This window comes from Epinephelus lanceolatus, chromosome 1 (genome assembly GCF_041903045.1).
Source record: "Epinephelus lanceolatus isolate andai-2023 chromosome 1, ASM4190304v1, whole genome shotgun sequence".
In the NCBI taxonomy this organism is placed as follows: Eukaryota; Metazoa; Chordata; class Actinopteri; order Perciformes; family Serranidae; genus Epinephelus; species Epinephelus lanceolatus.
The window spans coordinates 13,918,435-13,942,938 of NC_135734.1; the positions used below are offsets into that span (position 1 = coordinate 13,918,435).

General features: G+C 41.3%; 1 protein-coding gene across 2 annotated transcripts in view; it reads left to right on the forward strand.

The window, feature by feature from the left end:
* The window catches only part of dip2bb (disco-interacting protein 2 homolog Bb), a 53,856-nt gene that overhangs the window by 9,044 nt on the left and 20,308 nt on the right, over positions 1-24,504 (forward strand). For both annotated transcript variants that reach the window (XM_033627106.2, XM_033627108.2), the window contains exons 2-13: positions 9,800-9,871; positions 12,486-12,635; positions 17,935-18,060; positions 18,220-18,567; positions 18,767-18,910; positions 20,143-20,262; positions 21,616-21,813; positions 22,071-22,162; positions 22,623-22,733; positions 22,838-22,961; positions 23,254-23,363; positions 24,301-24,403. In XM_033627106.2, the coding sequence (XP_033482997.2) occupies positions 9,800-9,871; positions 12,486-12,635; positions 17,935-18,060; positions 18,220-18,567; positions 18,767-18,910; positions 20,143-20,262; positions 21,616-21,813; positions 22,071-22,162; positions 22,623-22,733; positions 22,838-22,961; positions 23,254-23,363; positions 24,301-24,403 (1,698 nt within the window). The remainder of the gene's footprint in view (positions 1-9,799; positions 9,872-12,485; positions 12,636-17,934; positions 18,061-18,219; positions 18,568-18,766; positions 18,911-20,142; positions 20,263-21,615; positions 21,814-22,070; positions 22,163-22,622; positions 22,734-22,837; positions 22,962-23,253; positions 23,364-24,300; positions 24,404-24,504) is intronic.

Here is a 24,504-nt window from a genome sequence, read left to right on the forward strand (position 1 = left end):
AATGTCTTATCTCTCACCTACAGTATAGCTCCTGTAGCAGTCAATTGTAGCAATGTTTTTGAAGAGGAGGGATCTCCTTTTTGAATTTCCTCTCTTGATGTTTCTTCCATTTTTTTCCTCATGTGCTGTGGTGTTTTTGAAGTTTTTCTCTTGTCTGTCTAGAGTGGTTGGGCAGGAAACGTTGCTCTTGAGGGCCTATAAAGCACACTGAGACATTGTATGTGGAAGTGGGCTGTACAAATAAACTTGACTTGACTTGACTGCAGCATCTGCTCACCAGATCACTTTAAGTGACACTGGCAAAGACAGTCTCTTGAGCTTAACAGGCAGCGTTTTACCTCTTTTTCCACACACATAGAATCATCAGCTGGAATTTTTAGTTGATATCAATGGAAAAATATAAATTCCTGTAATGTTCCTGTGCATCAGAGACATCCATATCATTTGATTTACATAATGGCCTTCTCGCAGTGTTTCATGGTAGTGTGTAATCCACAGGAGAATACACTCATGTTGATGTGTGTTTGTAACAGCTTTTCCACTAAGCATTGAAGCATGTAGCGTGAAGCATGTCAGTGTAGTGTGTCAGGTGTGTCAGCCACGCCCTCTTCTTTCACTCTTACTGCTGTGCACAGACAGAGAAGAAAGATTTGACAAGAGGAGGTTGAACCGAGCTGAGTCACTTCTTCTTTTACTTCTTTGCTTTTCTGCTTTGTAGCCCCTGTTATTACTCCAACTGGCCCTAAAGGCCTTTGTGTGTGTGTGTGTGTGTGTGTGTGTGTGTGTGTTGTCACTCCCTTTCAGCATTGAGTTTACCGACTGTGAGGAGTGAAACATGAATCATTCTGTTACCTGAGTTGGCCGCACCCTGCCTGCTACTCCAGAGGGGGAGTATCACTTGAGACCTGCAGAGAGAATGTGTGTGTGTGTGTGTGTGTGTGTGTGTGTGTGTGTGTGTGCGCGCGCGCGTGTGTGTGTTTGCATTAAGGCTTTAGTCTTATTCCAGCACTTCTTTCACTCACCAGTGCCTGTAATACCAGTTTTCTTTGTCTGACTTACCACTGTATATTTACTATACCTTCTCCTGATGAACTGCTGCATGGTAAAAGAATAATGTGCATTTTATATTTTTCCTTATTAACCTACAGTTGTTGAGACATTTGCCTTGACTGTTTGTGCTGCACGATCATTGAAATATTATTGAAATTGCAATATGGCCAAGTGTAGTATCCAAATTGCAGGAGATGCAATTTTTTGATAAAAGTAAAATGTGTCACAAAATAAATGAAGCATTGTGGCGCTACAGAAATGCCCCAGCCCACAAATTATATTCCAGATTAAAAGGAACCTGCTTGTTTCGTACAGACCCCAGCAAAAATCACATCATCATCATTTTTTAAAACATTTTTCTCAGTCAAAATGAAATACAAATATGATCATTGCAATAAAATTGCGACTCATCACAATTGCAATATCTGTCAAAGTAATCACTATATATCACTATACTTTTTTTTAATCTATTATATTTTTAGCAGATCTTGCAGTTAACATACCAAAAAGGTGAACAATGTTAAACACTGCTTCGGTACGATGAGTTTAGTTTGCTGTGGAGTATATTTTACTTTTTACTGAGTCACTGTATTCAAGTCTTAAGGACAGTAAGAGTCACAGTTTTATTGGCCTTTGTCATATTGACATAGAGATGAGACATTTAACTGTCTTGACTGAAGCAATGGTAACTTGACATGTTACTTTGTAAGCAGTGCCACAACAGTGTTTAGGATGATGTGTTGAAATTCACTTTCCCACTGAATAAAAAACCTGTCAACACCTGCTAACTTTTGGCTTTTTAGTGTAATGCCAAAGGTTACAATTGGCATTCACACCTGGGTCAAATGACACAGGTATTTATCGGCTCCGGCTCTGATCGGTATTGATATTAACACAACACCCAGGTGTACATGCCAATTTTCACCCCTTAACCAGTGAGATGCAATGGCGCACCGAAAACACAGAGAAAGGCATACTTGTCTGCTGCAGTCTGTAGCCTATTTTTAGCGGGTTTCCCCATGTCAGAAAAAACTTGCATACATGGGGTAATTTTGGTGGGAAAGGATATAAGCAATTAGGAAAAACTGTAGTAGTTAATGGCTCTATTTCTGCTGAGTCCAAAGACTAGCCTATGTCAGGCTTAATTTTGGAAAATGTGTATAAAATGATGCACAGGACACTAAGAACACTTCCATTTGATGCAATGATGCAGCCATAAACATGCATCTAGTCTTAGGGTTGATGTTTCAGTCAGCTCAAACATTACACCTTGAATGAAGAACTGGACCAGTTTTACCTTGAATATGTATAAACTCGTCATAAAATGTGAAATATGAATGATTTTTCCAATCTTAAGGCTAGCCAGAGGGAAATCAAAGTAAATACAAGGAGGGTTAATAAAGATGTAACAGGTTTTGATTGTGGTCAACACTGTTATCTTAAATGTCAGTCACACGCTCTGTGGTGTAACTACTCAGATCTGTTGCTTAAGTAAATACAGCAACATCCCAGTGTAGTAATACACTGTAATAAGTGAAAGTCCTGCATTCAAAATGTCACTCAAGTACAACAGTGTGAAAGTGTGAAAGTAAACTTCATGGTGCAGTCAGCAATTCTAACCCTATACACTCAAATTCAGTGAATATCTCCTCATGGTCCACGGCTCTGTAGATAGAAACGAAGCAAAGTGTCTGGGACTAAGTTACACAACACTATGCTGGCTGCTCCCCCTCTACCACAGCCTCGCCCATGAGTAGTGGAGCTACACCATAATGGTAATGAAACGTAAATAACATCAGAGCTTCTGAAGGAGCACAAACAGGCGGGTGTATTTGTTTGGGTGTTGAACTCAAATATCAACAATCGTCCTCTGATCTCTTAGGTAGAGTAGAATTATAAAGTAGCATAAAATGAAAATACTCAAGTAAAGTACAAGTACCCTAAAATTGTGCTTAAGTACAGTACTGATTAAATATGCTTAGTTACATTTACCCACTGGTCGCACATTTTACCTGCCTACCTCTTGCAGCAGTCTGGTATGGACATGCACTCTGAACTGTCAGCTCCTCCTCTGAGATTTGTGGTCGTTCACAAGCAGACAGCAAGTACACACACGTACAGACACACACCTGTCATTCCACATATGTAGATGATTAGATACGATCCCAGATGTAATTGTCAAACCACTTCTCACTTTGCCTACATGCTACACAATGACTTTTATTGCCAGTGCAGTTTGTCACATGGTGGTCGCCTCTCTTACTTTTCTAACAAAGAGAAATATAGCTGGATTTGGTTTTGCATGCTCAGCAGGAAAACTCAGACTGTCTCACTGTCAGAGGGAGTGAGATTGAATACTGGAGAACATGACATCATCCTCCTTCGCAGGAAACATGTATGTGTGTGAAAGAGAAACAGAGTGAGACAGATGTTACACATACTTCCTTACTTATGCAGCGTTATGTTGTCTAAGTTTAACAGTTGATCATGTTAAACATTGTCAGGCGTGTGTCCGGTAGCTGTGGTCAGACTGGTGTGTGTGTGTGTGTGTGTGTGTGTGTGTGTGTGGACACAGTTGAGTGGGTGATCTTTGGCTGAGGGAGATGTTCGGCCTGCTGCTAAGAGGAGGCAGCTGGGAGGTTTCAGTAGGGTGTTTGTTCTATCTACAGATAAAAATGTGACGGCTCTTTTGGCTCCAGGAAGGTTAATTTGACAAATATACAACAACCCCCCCTCATGAAAACAACACACGTGAACTCAACAAATACAGATGGAGCAGAGGGAGCCTGCTGTAGCACTCACATAATAAAAGTGTAGATTTTAACTGACTTATTACATTTGGAAGATCTCACTTGGTGTGTGGCGTCTTATCTTCAAACCTTGTTGACACTGTCTGTTTTCTGTGAGATAACAGCTGGAAGCCCCTGTTTTCCCTGTAATATTTGTAATACTTGGATCATTTTCAGCAAGCAGGTGTCGACATGTGTTTAAAACTGTTATCCCAAGAAAGCAACTGAGTGAGATGCAATGAGGGAGAGGGTAAAAGCAGGGAGAGAGAATAGAGGTCGGCAGCTAATTACTATTCAGACGGAGTGCCCGTGGAGTAGAAGGAGAGAGCAGACTCGCTGCAATTCAAATAATCCAAGGCTACAGCGAGTGCGAGAGTGTACAAGGCTGTGGAGAAGGCACAGCTTTGATGTTTCTTTCTTCGCATTGTGGAAAAATAAAACATAAGCTCCAAGGTGAGTGTCCTCTTCACCAATGTGTTTGTCAAACCGAGACAAAAGAGGAGAGCTGTGGGCAGCTTCGTGCGAAGCCTGGCTGTTACACTCGTCACTGAAATGGTTTGATTGTGACCACCACCATCAGGACAGACATGACTGGGTCACTGTGAGAAAGTGGGTTAACGAGTGAGGCCCTCGTCACCTCAGAGGAGCCGTGCTTTGCCTCTTAAGCAGATCTCTTTGACTGAGTGTAAATTGTGAGCAGGCAGGAACAGATCCTCTTCTGAGGTTTGTAATAAATCATTACCAAAAAATCAGTTATCATTTTTAAAGCACATTTTATACAGAAGGTACAGCTCGGGCTGCTCAACGTGTGCCGAATACAAAGAAACAGATATGACAATGGCTTTTATCATTTTCCTCATATTCCAGTTCCCAGTTTGGCCACATTTCATTTCCTGTCTGATATTATGCAGCTCTGTTGAAATGTAGTTCACCGATCAGAAGCACCCCTTGTAGGAGTACTTCACCCATAAAAATGATCATTTGTGTATCAGTTTCTCACCTTATGTTGGATGGAATTTGTTAAGAAAAAAGTTTGTCTTGCATGCCTCCATGGTGGATGAAGAATCCAAAAACATTGATTACCTAAAAGGGTCCACATTTAACAATAGCAAACATTTGTCAAATTATCTGTTTACAAACTCACACATCTTTGCAGTATGATCCAAATTTTATTTATCCAGTCCTATGCACGGTGCATTTTCACTAATACCTTACTATTTAAAACACTTCCACAAAAACATCCTCACACATGGATGGGTAGCACGCCTGGGCGAGTAAATGTATTTGAACTCTGCTCAATGGAATGCACGAGCAGGGTTCAGACGCACACACTCACCCAGTTTGCTCACTCCACTTGTTCTTGCAAGTGTTTTAAATCATAAGGTCTTAGCTAAAATGCGTGTTTTAAGAAAGTACTGAGCATTAGACTGAATAAATAAGACCTGAACAAGTTCTAAGTTTGTAAAGGGATGTTTCACAATCTTGAGAACTGGGATAAAATCTTACTTGTTTGGGGTTTTGATTTTTACTCTTCAGTTAGGCTGGGAAAATGTGTTTTAATAGATCAAAGTCTTGACTATTAAACCTTGTAATGAGTCAGCCTCCTACCAATATAGTTTTTTTCTTTAATAGCAAACATAATGGATGTCAGAGGTAAAATCTGATGGAGTTGACATCTCACCGAGTTGACAAAAAGTCATATATTTATTCATTTTACTGAGAAAAACATAAGAAGACTGAACACTAATATTCCCTTAAAGGTTTTAACTCTTCAGCTCCCACTGCTGGAGCGTGGATCTGATGATGCAACCAGGAAAAAACAGATGAATTTCTCATCATCCAGATGGAAGAGTGATTACTTTGTGATTTAAATGCCAGAGCAGCCCCTCCCCCATCATGGACTCCATCCCTCTCTGTCTCTCTCGCTTTCTCAATTTGATTTCAATTTCAGAGGCTAAATTGGCATTACTGTAAACAATGCAATGTTTCCAGAGCACTTTAGTACAAACCATACAATTAAAATAAACAAGAACGTGACAAAATGGCAGGAAAACAACCGAGCTGTGGATAAGAGTAGCATTTCTCTCTCTCTCTCTCTCTCTCTCTCTCTCTCTCTCTCTCTCCCCCTGTGTCTCTCTGCAGAGAAACTGCCTGTTCACATGAGCTAAAAATAAATCATGTGACTGAGCGAGGCCAACTGTACCGTTCATGCATTACTTATGGAAGTGTTTGCTTTTTCTTCCCTTTTTTCCTCAGAAAAAAAAAAATCCCTGAGTAGATATTGTGTTGGAGTGGGCTCTCAGGCGATATCCTTCAAACATGAGCACTCTTTGTCAGCTTGTCTCAGTGTGTCAGCAGCATCCTGGTTATCTGAGTACATGAGCAATTTGTTGAAGTATTGCTGCTTTGGTGTCTGCTGTGCTGAAGAACTGTGATCAATGTATAGATCTTGTTGACAAAGCTTAAATAGTCAGTAAGCATTTAAATGTCGAGTTGGATCTGTGTTTTGTGTTTTGTAGAGCTGCAGCGATTAGTCGATTAATTGCCTATTAATTGACTATTTTGATAATTGATCAATTGTTTCAATTGTGTCATTTTTTTTTTCGGAAAAATGGGAAACAGTTTATGGTTCAAGCTTCTCAAATTTGCTGCTTTTCTTTGTCATTTAGTAAAGTAAATGAAGAATCTTTGGTTTTTGGACTGTTGATTGGCCAGACGAAGCAATTTGAAGGTGCCATTTGGGGCTCTAGGAAATTATAATCAGTATTATTTTTCACAATTTCTTGACATTTTATAGACTGAACAAATGATTGATTTAATGTGAAAATAACTGCCAGATTGTTCAGTAACAAAAACCATCATTAATTGCAGCCCTGTAGTGTTTTGTCTTTGATTGAGATTGAGATACTGTATATTGAGTTTGTATGGTCATATGTTATTTTTTGACACTTTCTGTTGTCCAGAAAATTTTTTGACTGATGCAAAGATTATTTGATGGTATATATTTACCATCTACTCAATATAATTGCTCTTAATTAAATATAATTCTGGTTGTCTGGGATCTTATTTTCATACTTTTGACTGTTAATCCTGTTAGTTACAATAAAATTGCTGAAAATCTGGGAACACAGCATTACTAAAAAGAGGTGTGACAGGGTAAGAAACACAAGTAGTAACACAATCATGCTGGTTTAAACAAACTCCAACTTTAGTTGGAAGAGAAGAAAGGATAATAGTAAAATTATTACCCATTCTGTCTGTTGCAAACGTCCATCACAGTTTACAGACCAAATTAATGGTTCAGAGTTGCCATGAGATATTATTACAGATACACTCATGTGCATATTCAGATTTGGTTTTATCACCATATGAAGTGGTTTAGATAATCTTGCTAAACTGTTGAGATTAAAAGTTAATTCTCAAGGTCCGTTTAGTAGCTGTTCTGTAGCTTTCAGTCACATCACATGATCTTCCTCTGCAGATGGAGTTTGTCCAGTTGTTGTGAAATTGTAGATACACTGAATTTAAAAACAATTCTCAGTACTTTAAGGATTTGTAAATGTTGGTATAAAAATTTAAGTAGGTGCTGGGCAATGTATTGATATTATATCACTATAGTGATATGAGATATCGTCTTAGATTTTGGATATTGTATCATGGTAAGTGTTGTCCTTTCCTGGTATTAAAGGCTGCATCACAGTAAAATGATGTAATTTTCTGAACTTACCAGATTGATTTAGTTGTTCTGTTAAGTGCCTTTACACATTTAGGCATTGTATCCACAGTACTGATGATTCTTTATCAAAAACTCATTGTTCAAATATTTTGTGAAAGCACCAATACTACACTCTACTCTACAACTCTACAATATTTCCGCTCGATATTAAGGTATTTCTACATATCGCCCAGCCTAAGGGAATTGAGAGTTCAGTCTTGTCTAAACTGTACAAATTGTCTGGTCGTGTGTTGGCTTATGTTCTCTGGCCAAAACTACAAAAATTAGACTGAAGTTGTAATAAAGCACAAGTATCCTTTAATATTATGAAATATTCTTATTCATATTGTAACTGAATTCAACTCTGTTGCCCAGCCCCAGGTTTGTGCTGTATGTAGTCGTGTGCCTTGCGGTTGTTCACCTCTCTTTTGTCCTCTGTGGTGTAACTGGGAAGAGTCAACATCAGTGTCAGACAGCTTCAACCTTTCATCACTGTGCATCTCAGCAGCCTAATTTTCTAATCAGGGATTAACTGTCAGAGCTCCAGGAGATGATTCAACTGCAGAAGAGGCGCTGCTGGTCACAAAATGGGATCAGATGTCAGACTGGCTAATATCAAACAGAGTTAAAACAACCCAGGGTCACCACACAGACAGTGCAGGCTTCTTTAGTTTTCAGTTTTGACACACCATTCATGCCTGAAATGCTCAGGTATATTTCCTGCATGGGTTAATATCTAGGGAAGTCTGTACCACCATTTTCCCATCTCAAGATGAGTAACATTCTGGGAAATTGTCAGTACGGCTGTGTTTTGAATGAAAGCAGTAACATTGCAGGGGCAAGCACATAAAAGGTTACGTCCATCTGAAGCGAACCAATCACAAGACTCTTCCGATGATATATTTGAATCTGTGTCTTGTTGTTTAAGCCAGAGCTTCCACAGGTTAGTTGCTTGTCTCGCAAACTTGTTGAATATTAAATACAATACAGCCTTGCTCGATTTTCTTCTTCTTCTGTTGGGTTTTACGGCAGTTGTCATCCATAAGTGTTGTATTACCACCATCAATTGGACTGTCCCTTGCCCCATCTATTCCGGCATCGCCATGGCACATGTGTGAAAAGGCGATAAGAAGGAGATGTTCCTGAATGTAGCGTAGGTCTGAATAGTGACAACCACTTGCAGTTCCTGGAAAGTTAACTCAGTAATTTACTGGGAACTGTGTGTGAAAGAGGCTGAAGCCACTGTGTTATTGAGTCAGTCTTCATGATGAAGAGGAGGTTTGAGAGCAGTCAGGGCAGCCATTGGCGGACATACTGAATGAATCATCAATGCTCAGCACAGTCAGGAGAAAAGTGAGTGCAGGTTCTCCAGATGGATTTTTAGTATGTGTCTGAAAATCTGACAGCTTTGCCCACAGAGGAGTTTGGCAGAGTAGCTGCATCGCTTCAGGGCCTGCGGAGAGGCTCAGTCGGCCCGTGTTGTGTCTGGTGGGGTGGAGGAAGATGCAGATGGGTTGTCAGCAGGGGGGACGGGAGGGACATTTTGCTCTTACAGGAGATTCCTCCTCCTCTGTCCTCCGGATGCACCGTCACTCACCTCTGTCACTTTCTCCCATTTTAATCTCTGTGTGCCTCCCACCCCTCTCATCCTCAGCTTTAATGCCTCTCTTGTTTTCGTTCTCTGCGTCTCTGAATCATCCCATCTCTTGCCCATGTTTCCGTACGTTTCCAAATTTAGTCCTGTTTTGTTTTTCTCTTCGTGTCGTACTTGAGGCTGGAAACGAGCCACATCTTTTAGGCCCTCAGCCATCTCTGGAGATTACTGTAACAACTGTGTGCATCCATATGTGTTTCCGTGTTCTCCTTTACAAAGTTTTGTTTATTGTACCAGTCTCTCTGTTGCTCTGTCACCACTGTTGTGTTTGAAGATGTGGTGATAGACCACATTTAGACACATCGGACAACGTAGATCATTACAAAAGTCCTCAGTTATCAGACTATAAAAATTATGTCATTTGGTTCTGACAAAATCATTTGAGTCATTTTTTATGGGTCTTTGTTACTCTTAAAATGACACATTTTATCAAGAATATATGTATCTCAGAATGGAAAAAGACTGCCCATAAAATGTTGACTGTGTGCTGTTGACAGCTGATGTTTATTCCTGTCAAATATAAGTTTATTTGACTTTGCCTCACCGTCCCTGGTCTGTGCAGTCATTCTTCTTCTTTGTGATCGTTTACAGGTGACATTACACAGAAGGGCTATGAGAAGAAAAGGACCAAACTCCTGGCTCCCTACATCATCCACACTCCAGGTAAAAACCCCTTCACCTTTTCTTTTTTCTTTCCTGGGAAAGCATAACTGTAACTAATAACTGTGTATCCCCTATCTGCCTTTCCTTTTCTTCTCTGGCTATACACAAAAGAAAATACTGTGTCATGTCATACCATGTAATTGATTTTCAGTGTCTTATTGTCATGGCTCAGTAACACAAAATAAGTGCTCTGCTTACTTTGAGTTAAAGTCTTATACATTTGCTTGTCTTTTTATAACCAGTTATTTCAACTTGGGTCACACACATTGTAAATGCTGTGTTTTTAAAAAATCAGTAAATGTTGAAAACATACATGCATCGTAGAATAGATGCAGGGGTGTAATCGAGGTATAGATTGCAGTAAATAAACACCAAGACCTGATAATGCTCACTGCAGCCTCCTAGTGGTACCACCTCTCTGCTGATCTCCCTTCATCCCACTGATGGTGGAGCACAAATGATGATTAGTTGTTGGCTGAATGCAATATGCGTCTACCTGCTGGAGGCCCCGTCACTACTCTGACGACTATGATGGTTGCTGTTGGAGTTTGCAAAGAAATCGGCTAATGGATAGAAAATGTCTCCTTCTGCTCATCAAGCAACTTGATTGAGTCGAACTTAATTACAAGGACACATTCGGTCGACTCAATCAAGCAACTTGATTGAGTCGACCGAATGTGTCCTTGTAATTAAGTTCATCTACTAGTCCAGTATAGTGCTATTGTTTATTGGTATTGGTTTGCATCACCGTCAGCTGTAACGTGATGTAGTGGGTGTGTGTATACTTTATGCAGGCCTATTATGTGTTAATATGGGAATTTGTACTTGAGATAAATATGGGAGAACACAAAAGAGAAGAAAGTATATACAAACCATAATGATGATAATATTTAATAGTAAAAATAACAAATGTAGGAACAGGAAATGCAGAAAGAAAAATACAAATTGTGCAGCACAGCCTAAATTAAATTAACACACTCTAAATCATATCAAATCATTATTCACTTCCCTGTTCCATATCTGATATCCTGTATAAGTTAAGTATATTATAGTGTTTCAGAAAATTGCACAACGTATGCAAACATGTTTTAAACCCCTCTCTTGTAGCAACTGGGGAATTCCACAGCTTTATAATTTCTTTTTTTGTCATTTTGTTTCTGAAAGTCAAAATGGTGGATCTTATCTTTTTAAGGTAAAATACAGTTGACAGAAATGGCTTTTAATCCTGTTGAGGGAAAACTGTGGTATTTTTCAACCTGGACCCTATTTTCACGTTTGTGTGTCTAATTGGCTAATGGGAACTGAATTTTAATCGTTCAGGTAGTGTTGTAAATAATGTTGATTCCATGTTACATATCAATTCTGAATATTCAAAATGGTTTCAGTACTCATTTTCCGCTGTATCGTTACACTGTTAGCAGCTGCACTTCCTCAGTCTCTCTTATTGTTAATGTTTACTACAGTCATTCTGCTGTTATCTGCTACTGACCAAGAAAAGAAAAGTCAACATTTTCATATTATAGCCTTGGTATATTTATCCATCCATCCATCAATCTTCTAACCGCTTCATCCTCTTGAGGGTCGCGGGGGGGCTGGAGCCTATCCCAGCTGACATTGGGCGAGAGGCAGGGTACACCCTGGACAGGTCGCCAGACTATCACAGGGCTGACACATAGAGACAGACAAACATTCACACTCACATTCACACCTACGGCCAATTTAGAGTCACCCATTAACCTGCATGTCTTTGGACTGTGGGAGGAAGCTGGAGTACCCGGGGAGAACCCACACTGACACGGGGAGAACATGCAAACTCCGCACAGAAGGGCTCCCACACCCGGGATCGAACCAGGAACCCTCTTGCTGTGAGGCAACAGTGCTAACCACCACACCACCGTGCCGCCCTGTTATATTTATCCTTTCATAAAAATTTCAAATTTTATAATGTCAATGTCAGTTCTTCTCCATGGAATCAAAAATGGTATGAAATGTTGATGTTTTTCAACATATTGTATCAGAGTTTGAAATTCCAGTGTTGTGACAGCACAACATTTGGGGGAACCTTGCACTGTCATTTTACGTTCAGTAGAAGTGCTTGTTTTTAACTAGGCTCAGATTTTTATTCTGTGTCTTAAACACTGTGGCAAGGATCATTTTTCTTTACCTTTCACTGATATGGTCTGTTTGTTATTGCGTGTAACCAAGTTTTGCTTAAGCAGAAATCTCACAAGAGTTCAGTGGTTGCAGGAAGATACAGACCATATCAAGAGAAAGGTAAAGAAAAATGTTTTATTTCTCTGTCGGGTCAGACACTTGCCTGTCAGTGGCCAAAAAAAAGCAGTTTTAGTGGACATACATTGATGACGTCCAATTGCCCTGAAAGATTTCATTGCAACCTGTTTCGTGGCTCAATACTGAACCAGTTCTCAAAGTTGTTGTCTCCATTTGTCACTTAGACACAAAAACATATAAAAATGGTGTCCAGGTTAAAAAATACCAAAGTTTCCCTTTAAGGCAGCAAACGAGATTACACAGAGAGGCAAGACAGTAAGCAAGATTCTCATGTGTTAGTAATACAATTAACTAATACATGTTTGCTGTGTTTATGTGACAGTGGAGCCGCCCCGTCAGAATGATGTGCAGCCCGCTCCCAGTTCCTCCTCCAGCCACGCCCCTCCCCCCTCCAGCTCATCCCGTTACAGAGAACGTCGCTCCCGCAGAACACATCGCAGTGGAGGAACCAGGGATGACCGCTACAGATCAGGTCAGAACATCAGAAAACTGCATTCAGCTTCACTTTTTCCGCAAATGTGGAAGAAGACCTCTGATGCACTGAGGACATGCAGTGCTGTTTCCTCAGATAACTTCAAATTAGCCTACATCAGCTTCACTTGTTGAGCCTGCCTGTTTTTAAGCTCAAACACTGGGCTGTTTCAAAGGGACCAATTAAAGAATCGTGTGTGTGTGTGTGTGTGTGTTTTTGTGTGTGTGTGTGTGTCTGTGGGAGCAGCAGACGCCAGTGCAGCCCTGCAGCTGGGAAGCCCCTCCATGAGGACCCCTACACTCTGAAAGCAGAGTGATGTCACTGCCTGGCTATGTGTGAGGAGGCTGTGAGGAGAACAGGGGGGTACTGATCTGGAGGGGAAAACCTGACGCCGACGAGAATAAAGGAAAACAGAGCAGTAGAGTAGAGGATGTTAGCGTGTCTGTTAGCTGAGGTTCAGACTGTAAAAGCATCCTCCCTCTGGACCAGCCCCTACCCTGCTGTGCCTTTTCTTAATTCTGTCTCACCGCTCGCCTCTTCAACATTTCTTGCCTCTCGTGTGAAACACCCTCACACACCAGCATGCTAAATACCAGGCTGACTAATCTAAAGTCTGTTAGGCTGGAGTTTGGTGGGTGCTTCGTTGTCATAGAAAATCTGACCAGCAACAGAATATTTTTTTATCTGATTGAAAGCTTCAGAAGGAGCGGAGGATTCAGCACTGAGAGGATTAGAGCTGGAAAAATAGAGGCAAAATTGAGATTGGTGCAATATATTGAGAAGAGGAATGAGTGTAAATTAAATGGACTGAGGGAAAGTAGTGCAGCTTTGTTTTTGGCTTTAAAAGTGCAGCGCTGAAGTGAAGTTTTGTAGGACTGATGGGTTGAAAGAGACAGCCTGGAGGAGAAAAACACAGACCAAGGACGAGAGGGATGATGAGCCTTTTGCCATATTATGAGACGTCCATTTTACTGTGTTCACAGTGTAGTAGAGTGAAAGTGCTCTGATACATTTCAACTAGGCTGCTTTATAAGGGAGTCAGTGAAGTGTCTGCAGTCACTCCCATGCTCACTCATTCATTACTCCTGATGCGATCAATAGTCAACTCTGTCGTAAGCCATACATTGAGATTTTAGACATATATGAATAATTATCATTTTGCTCCATCACTTACAAATGTAGTAAATGGACTGAATTCACCACAGCTGCCCACTGTGTAGTGTTACATACCTGTATTTTTCACTTATATCAAATATACATTGTGAAAGACTGTGATATTGCAGTCAGGGATTTTTTTAGTTCGTTGAAAGAGACTATCAGCAGAAAACTGCTCTCTTTAACCGTCATTCTTTTTTTATTAGGGCATTTTGTGTTCAGTGTACTAAGAGCAGCAGAAAGGCAGAACTGAGTACACTTTAATATCTGTTTATTCATGGCAATTAATATCATTATCATGATATTTATCGCATATCATAGATTTTCCTCATATCATGCAGCCCTAATGTACATGTCATCAATGCTACATTGTTGTTCCACTGTGGGACTTTTTACTGCACTTTTTATAGTGCATAATTTTTAGGTAGAGGTAGAGGTATTTTTAGTATTTGGCCTACTTTAATTGATATAAATGGGGTGGACAAAGTAATGTAAACAGTGATACAGTTCAACAGCACCACAAATGACATCCTCAAATCAAAACCTCTCTGTCTAAATCTGAACATTATAACTTTCTTTAAGATAGCTTTTATTGTAAGACTGTTAGCTTTAGCTAAGTGTACCTAATAAACTCGCAATGTGTATTTTGGACTCTAAAATAAAATGGCAGAAAGTAGTGCATTAGGGACTTGCCAATGGGGAATTGTTTTGGACACCAGGTTCAGCTGGCAGTTACAACCACCAGCTTGTATAAACCAGCAGGTTACAACACCAAGACTCTCTACGACCAGGCTAGCAGCTCTGTCAGGCTGTACTGGGGTCAGCCTTATGTTCCCTCAGCACCTATGGTTTTTATTTCTATACAAATTAGGCCCTATGTTCCCTCAGCATCAGGGCCGGCCTTTCCATAACTGGGTTAGGGTAGGCCAGTTTATTACAGGGGCAAACACATTACCTCATTGGAGTTATTGATCTGAGGGAACACAGAGCTGAGGGAACAAAGGGTTGAGCTAACACAGTTGTGGGAACAAAGAGTTGTAGAAACATAGGGTTGAGGGAACATAGGGTTAAGGAAACAGGATTGTGGGAACATAGGGCTGAGAGAACATAGGGTTGTGGAAACATAGTGTTGAGGGAACATGGGATTGGGGGAACATAGGGTTGAGGAAAGAGGGCTGAGGGAATACAGGGTTTAGGGAACATAGGGTTGAGGAAACAGGGCAGAGGGAACACAGGAGTGAGGGAACACAGGATTGAGGGAACAGGGGAAACCTAGGGCTGAGGGAACATAGGGCTGAAGGAACACACTGTTTAGGGAACGTAGGGTTGAGGAAACGGCTGAGGGAACACAGGATTGAGGGAACAGGGTTGAGGGAACATAGGGTTGTAGAAACATAGTGTTAAGGGAACATAGGGTTCAGGAAACTGGGCTGAGGGAACACAGGGTTCAGGGAACATACTGTTGGGGGAACTGAGGGTTGAGGAAACAGGGCTGAGGGAACATAGGACTGAGGGTACACAGGATTGAGGGCACAGGGGAAACATAGGGCTAAGGTAACATAAGCTTGAGCAAACTGAGGGAACATAGGGCTGAAGGCACATACTGTTCAGGGAATGTAGGGTGGGGGAAACAGGGCTAAGGGGAACAAAGGACTGAGGGCACATAGGGTCCAAGGAACATAGGGCTTAAGTAACATACAGTTGAGAGAACATAGGGCTGAGGTAACATAAGTTTGAGAAAACCTAGGGCTGAGGGAACATACTGTTGAGGGAACATAGGGCTGAATGAACATACTGTTGAGGGAACAAAGGGCTGAGGATCATAGATTTGAGACAACACAGGGCAGAGGTAACACACACTCCACTGTCTGAGCTCAGTACACAGACTGTATAGGTATACGGTTGAGCATTTTAGCATGCTAACACTGAACAAAAAGCACAGCTCTAGGTTGATGCAAATGTTGTTAGTGTTACAGGTGTTTGGTTATAAGCTGAGGAATCTGACAAAGGCGAAATTTTACCCTAATGGTGGTAAAGCAAAGTCAGGGGATCACCAAAGTCTGTAAGATTCATAAAATGTTTCATGGCACTTTATGTGTTAAACAGACAGACAGTAAGTGCATTTGTGTCCCTAGAGATGTGCTGCTAAGGTGGCTAAACATTGGGAAGTTCTAAAAGAGCCCAGCATAAACAGCTGGGAAGAAGAAATGACAAAACACTGCAGCATTGAGAAACTTAAGTAATTAAAGTGCTCATCATTTGATGGGCTGCAGAGAAAGTGCAGAACAGCCTTAATTTAATTACAACCTGTCAATGCTGCACTCACACACAGACTGGTTTGAGGCTGCTGCCTCTGCAGCAGATAAATGATCCCACTGAATCAAGTGTGTAACAGTAAACCAAAGAGAGTGAAAGATGATATCAGATCGTACATCTCCAGAGTTAATTGGAGGTGGTGTAAAACACACCGCTACCCTCCACACACCCAACCGTGCTTATCGCCACGGAGACAGCCCTCATCCTCCCAGACATGTGTAAGGAGTCAGCCTCTCCTGACACCCCTGTGTGAGGGTGGACGATGGCACATTATGAGAGGAGATGATTTAGCCCCAAGCAATCTGTTCAGCAGAATGCCAGTTATGTAATTATGGTCCCCGCTGCTGCTGTGTGATGAGCTGTGCTTGATGATTTATTTAAATGTGTTGATGTTTGTCCCCTGAGTTAATAGATGTGATTTGTCAGTGAGTGGGCTTTTGTTGCACATGTTTTGTTACGCAGTCTGAATGTGGCTGCTCACGTGGGTTTTTTTAATGTGCCTGTGGGTGTCATCAAGTGAAAGTATCTCTGCAGTTATTACTGTGTGTAGGCAAGCGTGTGGGCTAATACGCAGCTTCGCTCTCTCCTCCCGTCGTGGTTTCCTGTTTCAGTGGGAAAACGCAGTCATTCTCTCAGGATTTTCTCCTGATATTTAAATTGGCTGTTTCTTCGTCACCAGAGCCTCACTGTCAAAAATTACTGGAAACAAATGAAGCAGTGTTTATCATGCTTTTTTAATCTTGTGATAATTTAGAACAAAATGATATTTCCTTTCAAGTCACCGCAGGTTTAATGTGTTGAGACTGAGAGCTGAATAACCAGTGTTATTACGGCCATGCTTAGCACCTTTTTACCTTTTTTTAACAGCACAAGCTTCCAGGAACCCAAGAGCATTTTTAGGAATGCAGGTTTCTTCACCAGCCATTAGACTTCAGGAACCAGGATCTAAACTTATCATAGTTCCCAGGCTGCGGTTTCTGTCCCTTCCTTGTTTTGGGGAAAGAGGCTTTTGGATTGGCAGATTGTAACCCACTGATCTATAGACTCACAGTAGGGCTGCTCGATGATGGTAAATATAGTAATCACAATTATTCTGGTCAGAATTGAGATAACGATTATTTAACACAGATATTTATTGACTTTGGAAGCATCATGCATTTATTGAACTTTTTGAGAAGACTTTTAAAAGTGTATATTCTTGATTTTAACTAAAATTGCAATGCAATTGGAAAAACAATGTTTTATGAATTGTTTTAAAAAATTAGGTGAATAAAATAAGTAATATACAATATATAAATCTAAACATTGTGTTGGAGGAGAGGAAGAGAGGGAATAAACTACAATATAATGCATTTTAATTTATTTCTGGCTTTCCCTGATGCTGTTGCTAAGATGCAAAATTTTTTGCTCGTCACTTTTTAGAAATAAACTCGCCAAGAGGATCTAAAAAGTCGCTGAATCTACCAAGAGAGTCGTTGCCAAAGTGGAGCTAAGAGGTGGTTGGAAGCCAAAATCAAAACTTGGAAATGAAATGAATTAATCACGCAGCCCTAACTCACAGCACAATTAAAATGAAATGATAACAACATCAAGCAACAGATAGGGAAATTATAGATTTTTTTCTAAGTCACTTATTAAGCCAATATACAAAGAAGTAAAAAGGTCTGTAAGGAAAACAGAGTATGACTATGTGCTGTGGGAAAACTGGCTCTTGATGATTCAGTTTTAAAGGCTGTTTTCATTGTTTCTTTTATTGTTCCTTTGCTTTGAATCAGATCCTCAGCTGCCATTCCTAACTCAAAGTGTGTGTTGTTTTCTGTCGGTGCAGATATCCATTCTGAAGCAGTACAAGCAGCCCTGGCTAAACATAAGGAGGAGAAGATGGCGCTGCCCATGCCTACCAAACGACGCTCCACTTATGTCCAGTCTCCCATTGAAACCCGCACACCACCAGGTAAGACAGGAAGGAAGACCATCCCTCCGCTCTGTTATAATAAATGGGGGCTTTAAGAAGTGACGTTTGAGGGACGGCTACAATGTCCCTAACAAATGACCATTAGCTAGGGGGACACAATGCTTTAAACTCATACTTTGTGCCTTCTCTTGCTCTCAGACTCCTCATCCGGTTCTGAAGATGAGACGTCTGCGCGCAGGCAGTCATCAGTCATTGCTCCTCCGCCTGCGGTCAATCCCAACCTGCAGAGCCCGGACTCCTGGATCAACCGCACCGTCCAGGGCTCCTCCACCTCCTCCTCGGCCTCCTCCACCTTGTCCCACGGAGAGGCCAAGCCGCAGCCTCAGAGCCAGCCTAAGCCTCAGCCTCAGCCTCAGTACAAGCCGCAGTACCAACCTCTGTATCAACCTCAATACCAACCACAGCAGCAGCAGCAGCCTCAGCCTCAGCCTCAGCCCTCAGCCCACACCGCAGCTGTGACGGACATGCTGGCCAACAGTCGCATTGGTGAGACACTTGGCTGGCTAAAATATTCAGGAACACCTCTGCTGTTATGAGTATTAGTTGACAGCACATGTAGCGGTTTTTCCACTGACAGGATTTAGATCCAAAAGAAATTTATCTTTTGAATTTTGACTGGAAGGTACTGGTCTCTGTTACGCTCAAACGCTTGTTATCATCCAGTTCCTCATATTGTAATTGGCAGCCCCCTCAGGGAACAGCGCCCCTCCTCCAGATGTGACAGCTGTGGCCCCTCCATCCAGAGGCCCACGGGTCGACCTGCCCTCAAACGCCGTGCGAGGGATGAGCCGTGGGCAGAGCCGCTCGAGCATGATGGAGACTGCGGACGGTAATGATCACACTAAATAACATTTTATATTCTTTTTAAGTCTTTAGGCCCAGACACACCAAACCAACATTAAAGAACTTAAGTCACCTTGCCAAAAAGCTGCACTTGAACAAACAGACTACAGCAAACAGCCAACTAGTACGTACAATCTGTACATCTGTAAGAAAAAATAACTCTGTATTCATCATTCAAAAAGGGAAACATGAAGACCGACGGGATGGATTCAATGCGCTAGTTAGCCAGTTAGCACATTAAAAACACAACCCGATGTTGAAAGAACAAAGGATATGTAGCATTTGCGAACGGTTTCATCCCAAGACCTCAATGTCTGAAAAAACTCTTGCCTAATATGACAAGTTTGTCACGATCTCACTCTCTCTTGACTTAAGTTGTTTGTTTGCTTTCATCACTTCTGTTTCTCTTCTTGTGCGCTGAGCTGAACTGTCACATAGAGGTCTTTCATTCACCTACTGGCTCTGCCGTCTCCAGCACTGTTTTAACGTGCTGAAATTGCGACAAAAACGAACAAGGGCCAATTAGTGCCAGTGGTGTGGGACACGCCACAAAAACTAGGGCTTTGGACGTTCACTGACAGCTGACTGTTGGCTTGGTGTGTCAGGGCCCTTTGCGGGAGCTCGTGTCTGATTCCACTCACAAATCTCTTCTCTCTTCAAATTAAGTGTTGACTTCCATCCATGACATCATCATTAATCAGACTTCACTGCTTTCTCTTCTTCCTGATCTTTCTCTACCCTGTCACATGTTTATTTGGCTGATAGGAAGAGGTAATATCCAGAGTAAGAAAACTCCTTAATGTATAATGTCTGTAGCCTTCTGTGTTTGCTGTTGTACCCTTACTCCCCCTCCTGTTTTCAATGAATTGTTAAAGAAAAAAGTAAATGCCACAAAAACAACATCCACGCGCAGAATGAATCCTCACGTGTGATCCTGAACCAAACAAAACTTTACCCCAGTTCTCACTGTGTTTTCCTTGTGTTGTTACCACCTACGTGTGCTGCTTTTCATTCCCAAAAGATACTTAAAGATCTTATCATCAATTGTGTCGACCAAAGAATGCAGTCTCTTGTGTTATGGAATGACGAGCAGCAGACTGTGGTATGGTAAAAAGTTTAGACATAGTGTTTTGTCACTGGATGTTCGAGTCACTGTGTGTGTGTCACCGTGTGTTTGTCATGCCACTGCCCTCTCCCTGCCCTTCATCAACTCTGTAGGAGTTCCTGTGAGCAGCAGAGTGTCCACTAAGATTCAGCAGCTGCTCAACACCCTGAAGAGGCCCAAGAGGCCCCCGCTCAGCGAGTTCTTCACTGACGACTCAGAGGAGATCGTAGAAGGTATGCGTCTTCATGAAACACTTCAACCAAAGTACTTTTTAAATTTAATTTCTACTTAAAGGTGTAGTGTGTAACGCCTAGTCACATATTCCAAACTAATAGGGAGCAGCATTTCATCTCCTTGCCAGCTAGTATACTCTCTTAGCTTTTTTAGTCACATAAATAAACATAATAAGCTCATAAGAAAGGAAATATTTCAACCCCTATTTTCCTTAATAAACAGAAAAATACCCCATCTAAATTCAATTTCTCTCTTTCGCTGAACTAAGACAGGCTTAATTGCCTTGTCAACTCTTGCTGCCCACTGAGCAGTGGCTCTCAGTTGTTCTTTGGAGCCAGACCACTCAATTAGGAAAATGAAATGACAAATACCCAAAAATAGGCAGCTGGTGATGTACTCAGCCAGTCGCCAGTAGCCGAAATTTTTGTCCGATTGCCCATCCCTGCTGACAGGCCCTTGGGACAGCTCTACTTTTTCATCCTCTCATGTTGGACTGAGGGCAGACTGGATGCTACAGTGGTAAAACAAGATGGGACGGGCTGGGGCTAGCTTGTTAGCATGCTAATTTCATTACATATCTCTGCAAAACATATTAGTGATACATGGACGTCTGACAAACATCAAAGCTGTTACTTCTTCACATTCTGTTGATGATGATAGTTAATTTTGGAATGTTTTAAAGTAAAATGCTGGGCATAACGTACACATTGCACCTTTAAGTGGCTTTGAAGATTGTTTTGTTGTTTTTTCAAAACTGTGCTACATGATGAACAGTATTAGAATCTGAGTTTGAATGACTATGTGTATATGACTGTATTGTATTGTAACTCAGGGAATTACTTATTGATAAGTAATTTACATATGCTTTATAGATCAATCATAAGCCACTAATAAGTGCAACTTTTTTGGGTACCACTTTGGGAAAAATGGGTTTGACTAGTGTTTATACTTGCCTTTTGGTATTAAACCAGTTATAACTGTAGGTTAGTTACTAATCAATACTTATGGCTGCAGTTGTGAATGTTAGCAAGTTGTTAATAAATGGATCTAGTCCAGGTAAGTAGACTGAAGTCCGCCCAGTCAAAGGCATTTTTCAAAATGTGATCTTATTAATGATTCTAACTGTTCTCAAAGCATTAGTACATGACTTATTAATTATTGATACAGCAGTCAGTCACAATGTGAAAAGGTTTGCCTTATTAGAACAGCACCCATATTTGGTGACTTGGGATCCAAGTTACAATTTGAAATAAAATTATTGATGTTTACCAGACTTATTGGTACAGTTTGTTGGGATCTGAGGACTTGAGGATTAAATAGTTGACCTGAATTTTTTCTGTTGTCCCTCATAGTGCCCCAGCAGGACCCCAACACACCCAAACCAGAGGGCCGTCAGATCATCCCGGTGAAAGGGGAGCCTTTGGGCGTGGTCAGTAACTGGCCCCCAGCCTTGCAGGCAGCATTAGCCCGTTGGGGGGCCACTCAGGGGAAGAGCCCCGCCCTCACTGCCCTTGACATCACTGGCAAACCGCTCTATACACTAACTTATGGTGAGACCCAAAACTGTGTGACATACTGAAAGCCTGGAAGTGTGTTTATAGTGTCTAATCAGTAGCGTAACATACAGCTGAAAGGTACTTTTCTATGTTGAGAGATTTTTCTAAGGAGTTCCTGTTTGGAGTTCAAGAGTTCATTAGATAATAAAGAGATGTGTCTTCTCAGTGATATGAGCTTTTCTTGGCAATGGTAAGACATATAACCTACCCTCCTAACTAACCTCCTCCCCGCTCCACCTTCTGTCTGTTAGGGAAACTGTGGAGTCGCAGTGTGAAGCTGGCGTACACCCTCCTGAACAAGCTGGGCACAAAGAATGAGCAAATCCTCAAACCTGGTGACAGGGTGAGAGAGCTGACACACAATTCACACAACAAATGTATGACAAAGGCAACAAGGTGCTGCAGTCCTTACAGTGCCAGTCTCAAGTCAGTCCTGGGTGATTTGGGGACACCTGTAGTAACTGGTGGTAATAAATGTGGTTTAATACTGCAGGTCACAGAATTTTAGGGGCAGCAAATGTTTTGATAAAGGCCCAGACACACCAAACCGACTTCAGAGAACTAGCGGCAACGAAGGCCCCCTGCTGTGTCACCTGACATTTGCCGTGTTTTGGCCATAAAGTTGCACATGAACATACCTCATTGTGCACATTACTCTACTGATGTTAGCATTAGGCTCAAAGCACATCTGTGCTTTAGTACAGTTTCACAGAGCTGAGAGCATGGCTACTTATAACTAAGAACAAGTTTCCATCCATAAAGACATAAAACGGCCCTGAATATGAACTTTAATGTCTTGGTAGGTGGCACTGGTGTACCCCAACAGTGACCCTGGTATGTTCTGGGTGGCCTTCTACGGCTGCCTCCTGGCTGAAGTCATACCTGTACCTATTGAAGTACCGCTGTCTCGCAAAGTAAGAAAACATCCAACATGTCCATTTTGTTTAAATACAGATTTTTTAAAATTGTTTAACTGTTTAACTATAAATATGTTTTTGTGTTTGTGTGGTGTTTTTAGGATGCAGGAATCAGCCAGGTGGGGTTTCTGCTCGGTAGCTGTGGTGTTGGTTTGGCTCTGACCAGTGAGATCTGTCTGAAGGGTTTACCCAAAACACCCACTGGAGAAATTATGCAGTTTAAAGGTCAGTGAGCTCTTTCTGAGATTATTGAACTTTATTTAATTATTAGGCATTTATCTTGATTTAAAAAACTCTTTCATGAAACATAGAATAGCTAAATCTCAGGTCACCTTCAGACTGCATGGGATACACTGTACTCTGAGTTTTAATGAAGAAGTGACAATGAATTTCAGGCATCAGTGTTCTCAAAATGGTTGTGTAACGTTTGAAATGCATCCCTTTTTTATATATATTCTGAAGTATTATGTAAGCCCCTTTGATTTTACTTGACTTTACTGATGCCTTTCTCTGATAGGCTGGCCTCGACTCAAGTGGGTGGTGACGGACTCAAAATACCTGACCAAGCCTTCCAAAGACTGGCAGCCGCACATCCCCACCGCCAACACTGACCCTGCATATATAGAGGTAACGGAGCTGCATACTGGTGTGTCTACTGATCAACCCAAAATCAAAAATACATATTTTTCCTCTTGCTTGTGGTGCTGTTTGTCAATCTAGATTGTTTTGGTGTGAGTGTTGGAGATATCAGCTGTAGAGATGTCTGCCTTCTCTCCAATATAATGGAACTAGATGACACTCAGCTTGTGGTGCTCAAAATGCCAAAAAAAAAAAAAATATATATATACATTTCTAAAACTCAACAGCAATGTCTGTCCAGAAATCATGACATGGTTACTCAAGATAATCCACAGACCTTGTTGTGAGCAGTTTCATGTAGGAACTATTTACTTTCTACTGAACTACACCCACCAACCGTCTCACTGCACTGAAGGAAGTGTGCATCTACTCATGGACAAAAGCCTCGTACTCATTACAGCATGAGATGTAAACATTAATAGTGTCCTCCTCGTCTTATCTGTGATGTTAGTTAGCTCAGTGGAGCTGGGTGAAACAGCCACACATGCACGATTCCTTCTGCATGGTGATACAGTTGGTGGGTGTAGTTCAGTAAAAAGAAAACAATTCCTACATGAAACTGCTCACGACAAGGTCTGTGGATTATCTAAAGTAACCAGGTCATATTTTTTTCAAAAGAGTTATGTTTAGTTTTTGAAATGTATTTTTTTTTGTGCTTTGAGCACCACATACTGGGTGCCATCTACTGTAGTTCCATTATGTTTGAGAGAAGGCAGACATCTCTACAACAGTTACCTCCAACACTCAACAACTCACACCAAAACAATCTTGATAAACAGCATTTCAGGTCAGAGGATAAATATGTATGTTGATTTAGAGTTGAACTATTTCTTTAAATTCTGACCTGCATCCTGATGTAATATGAAAAGAAATGGGTGTTGCAGTTTGTATTAACACGTTCTTCTTGTGTTCCCTCTCTGTGTAGTACAAGGCGAGTAAAGAGGGCACAGTGGTCGGTGTGGCTGTGTCTAAAGTAGCCATGTTGACCCACTGTCAAGCACTGACACAGGCCTGCAACTACTGTGAAGGTGAGTTGGGACGCTGAGTGTCATCATTATCCATCACCTGAAGGTTTCTTCATCGACACAGTTGTTATAAGTCTGATGTTGCTCTTGTCTTTCTCTTCACT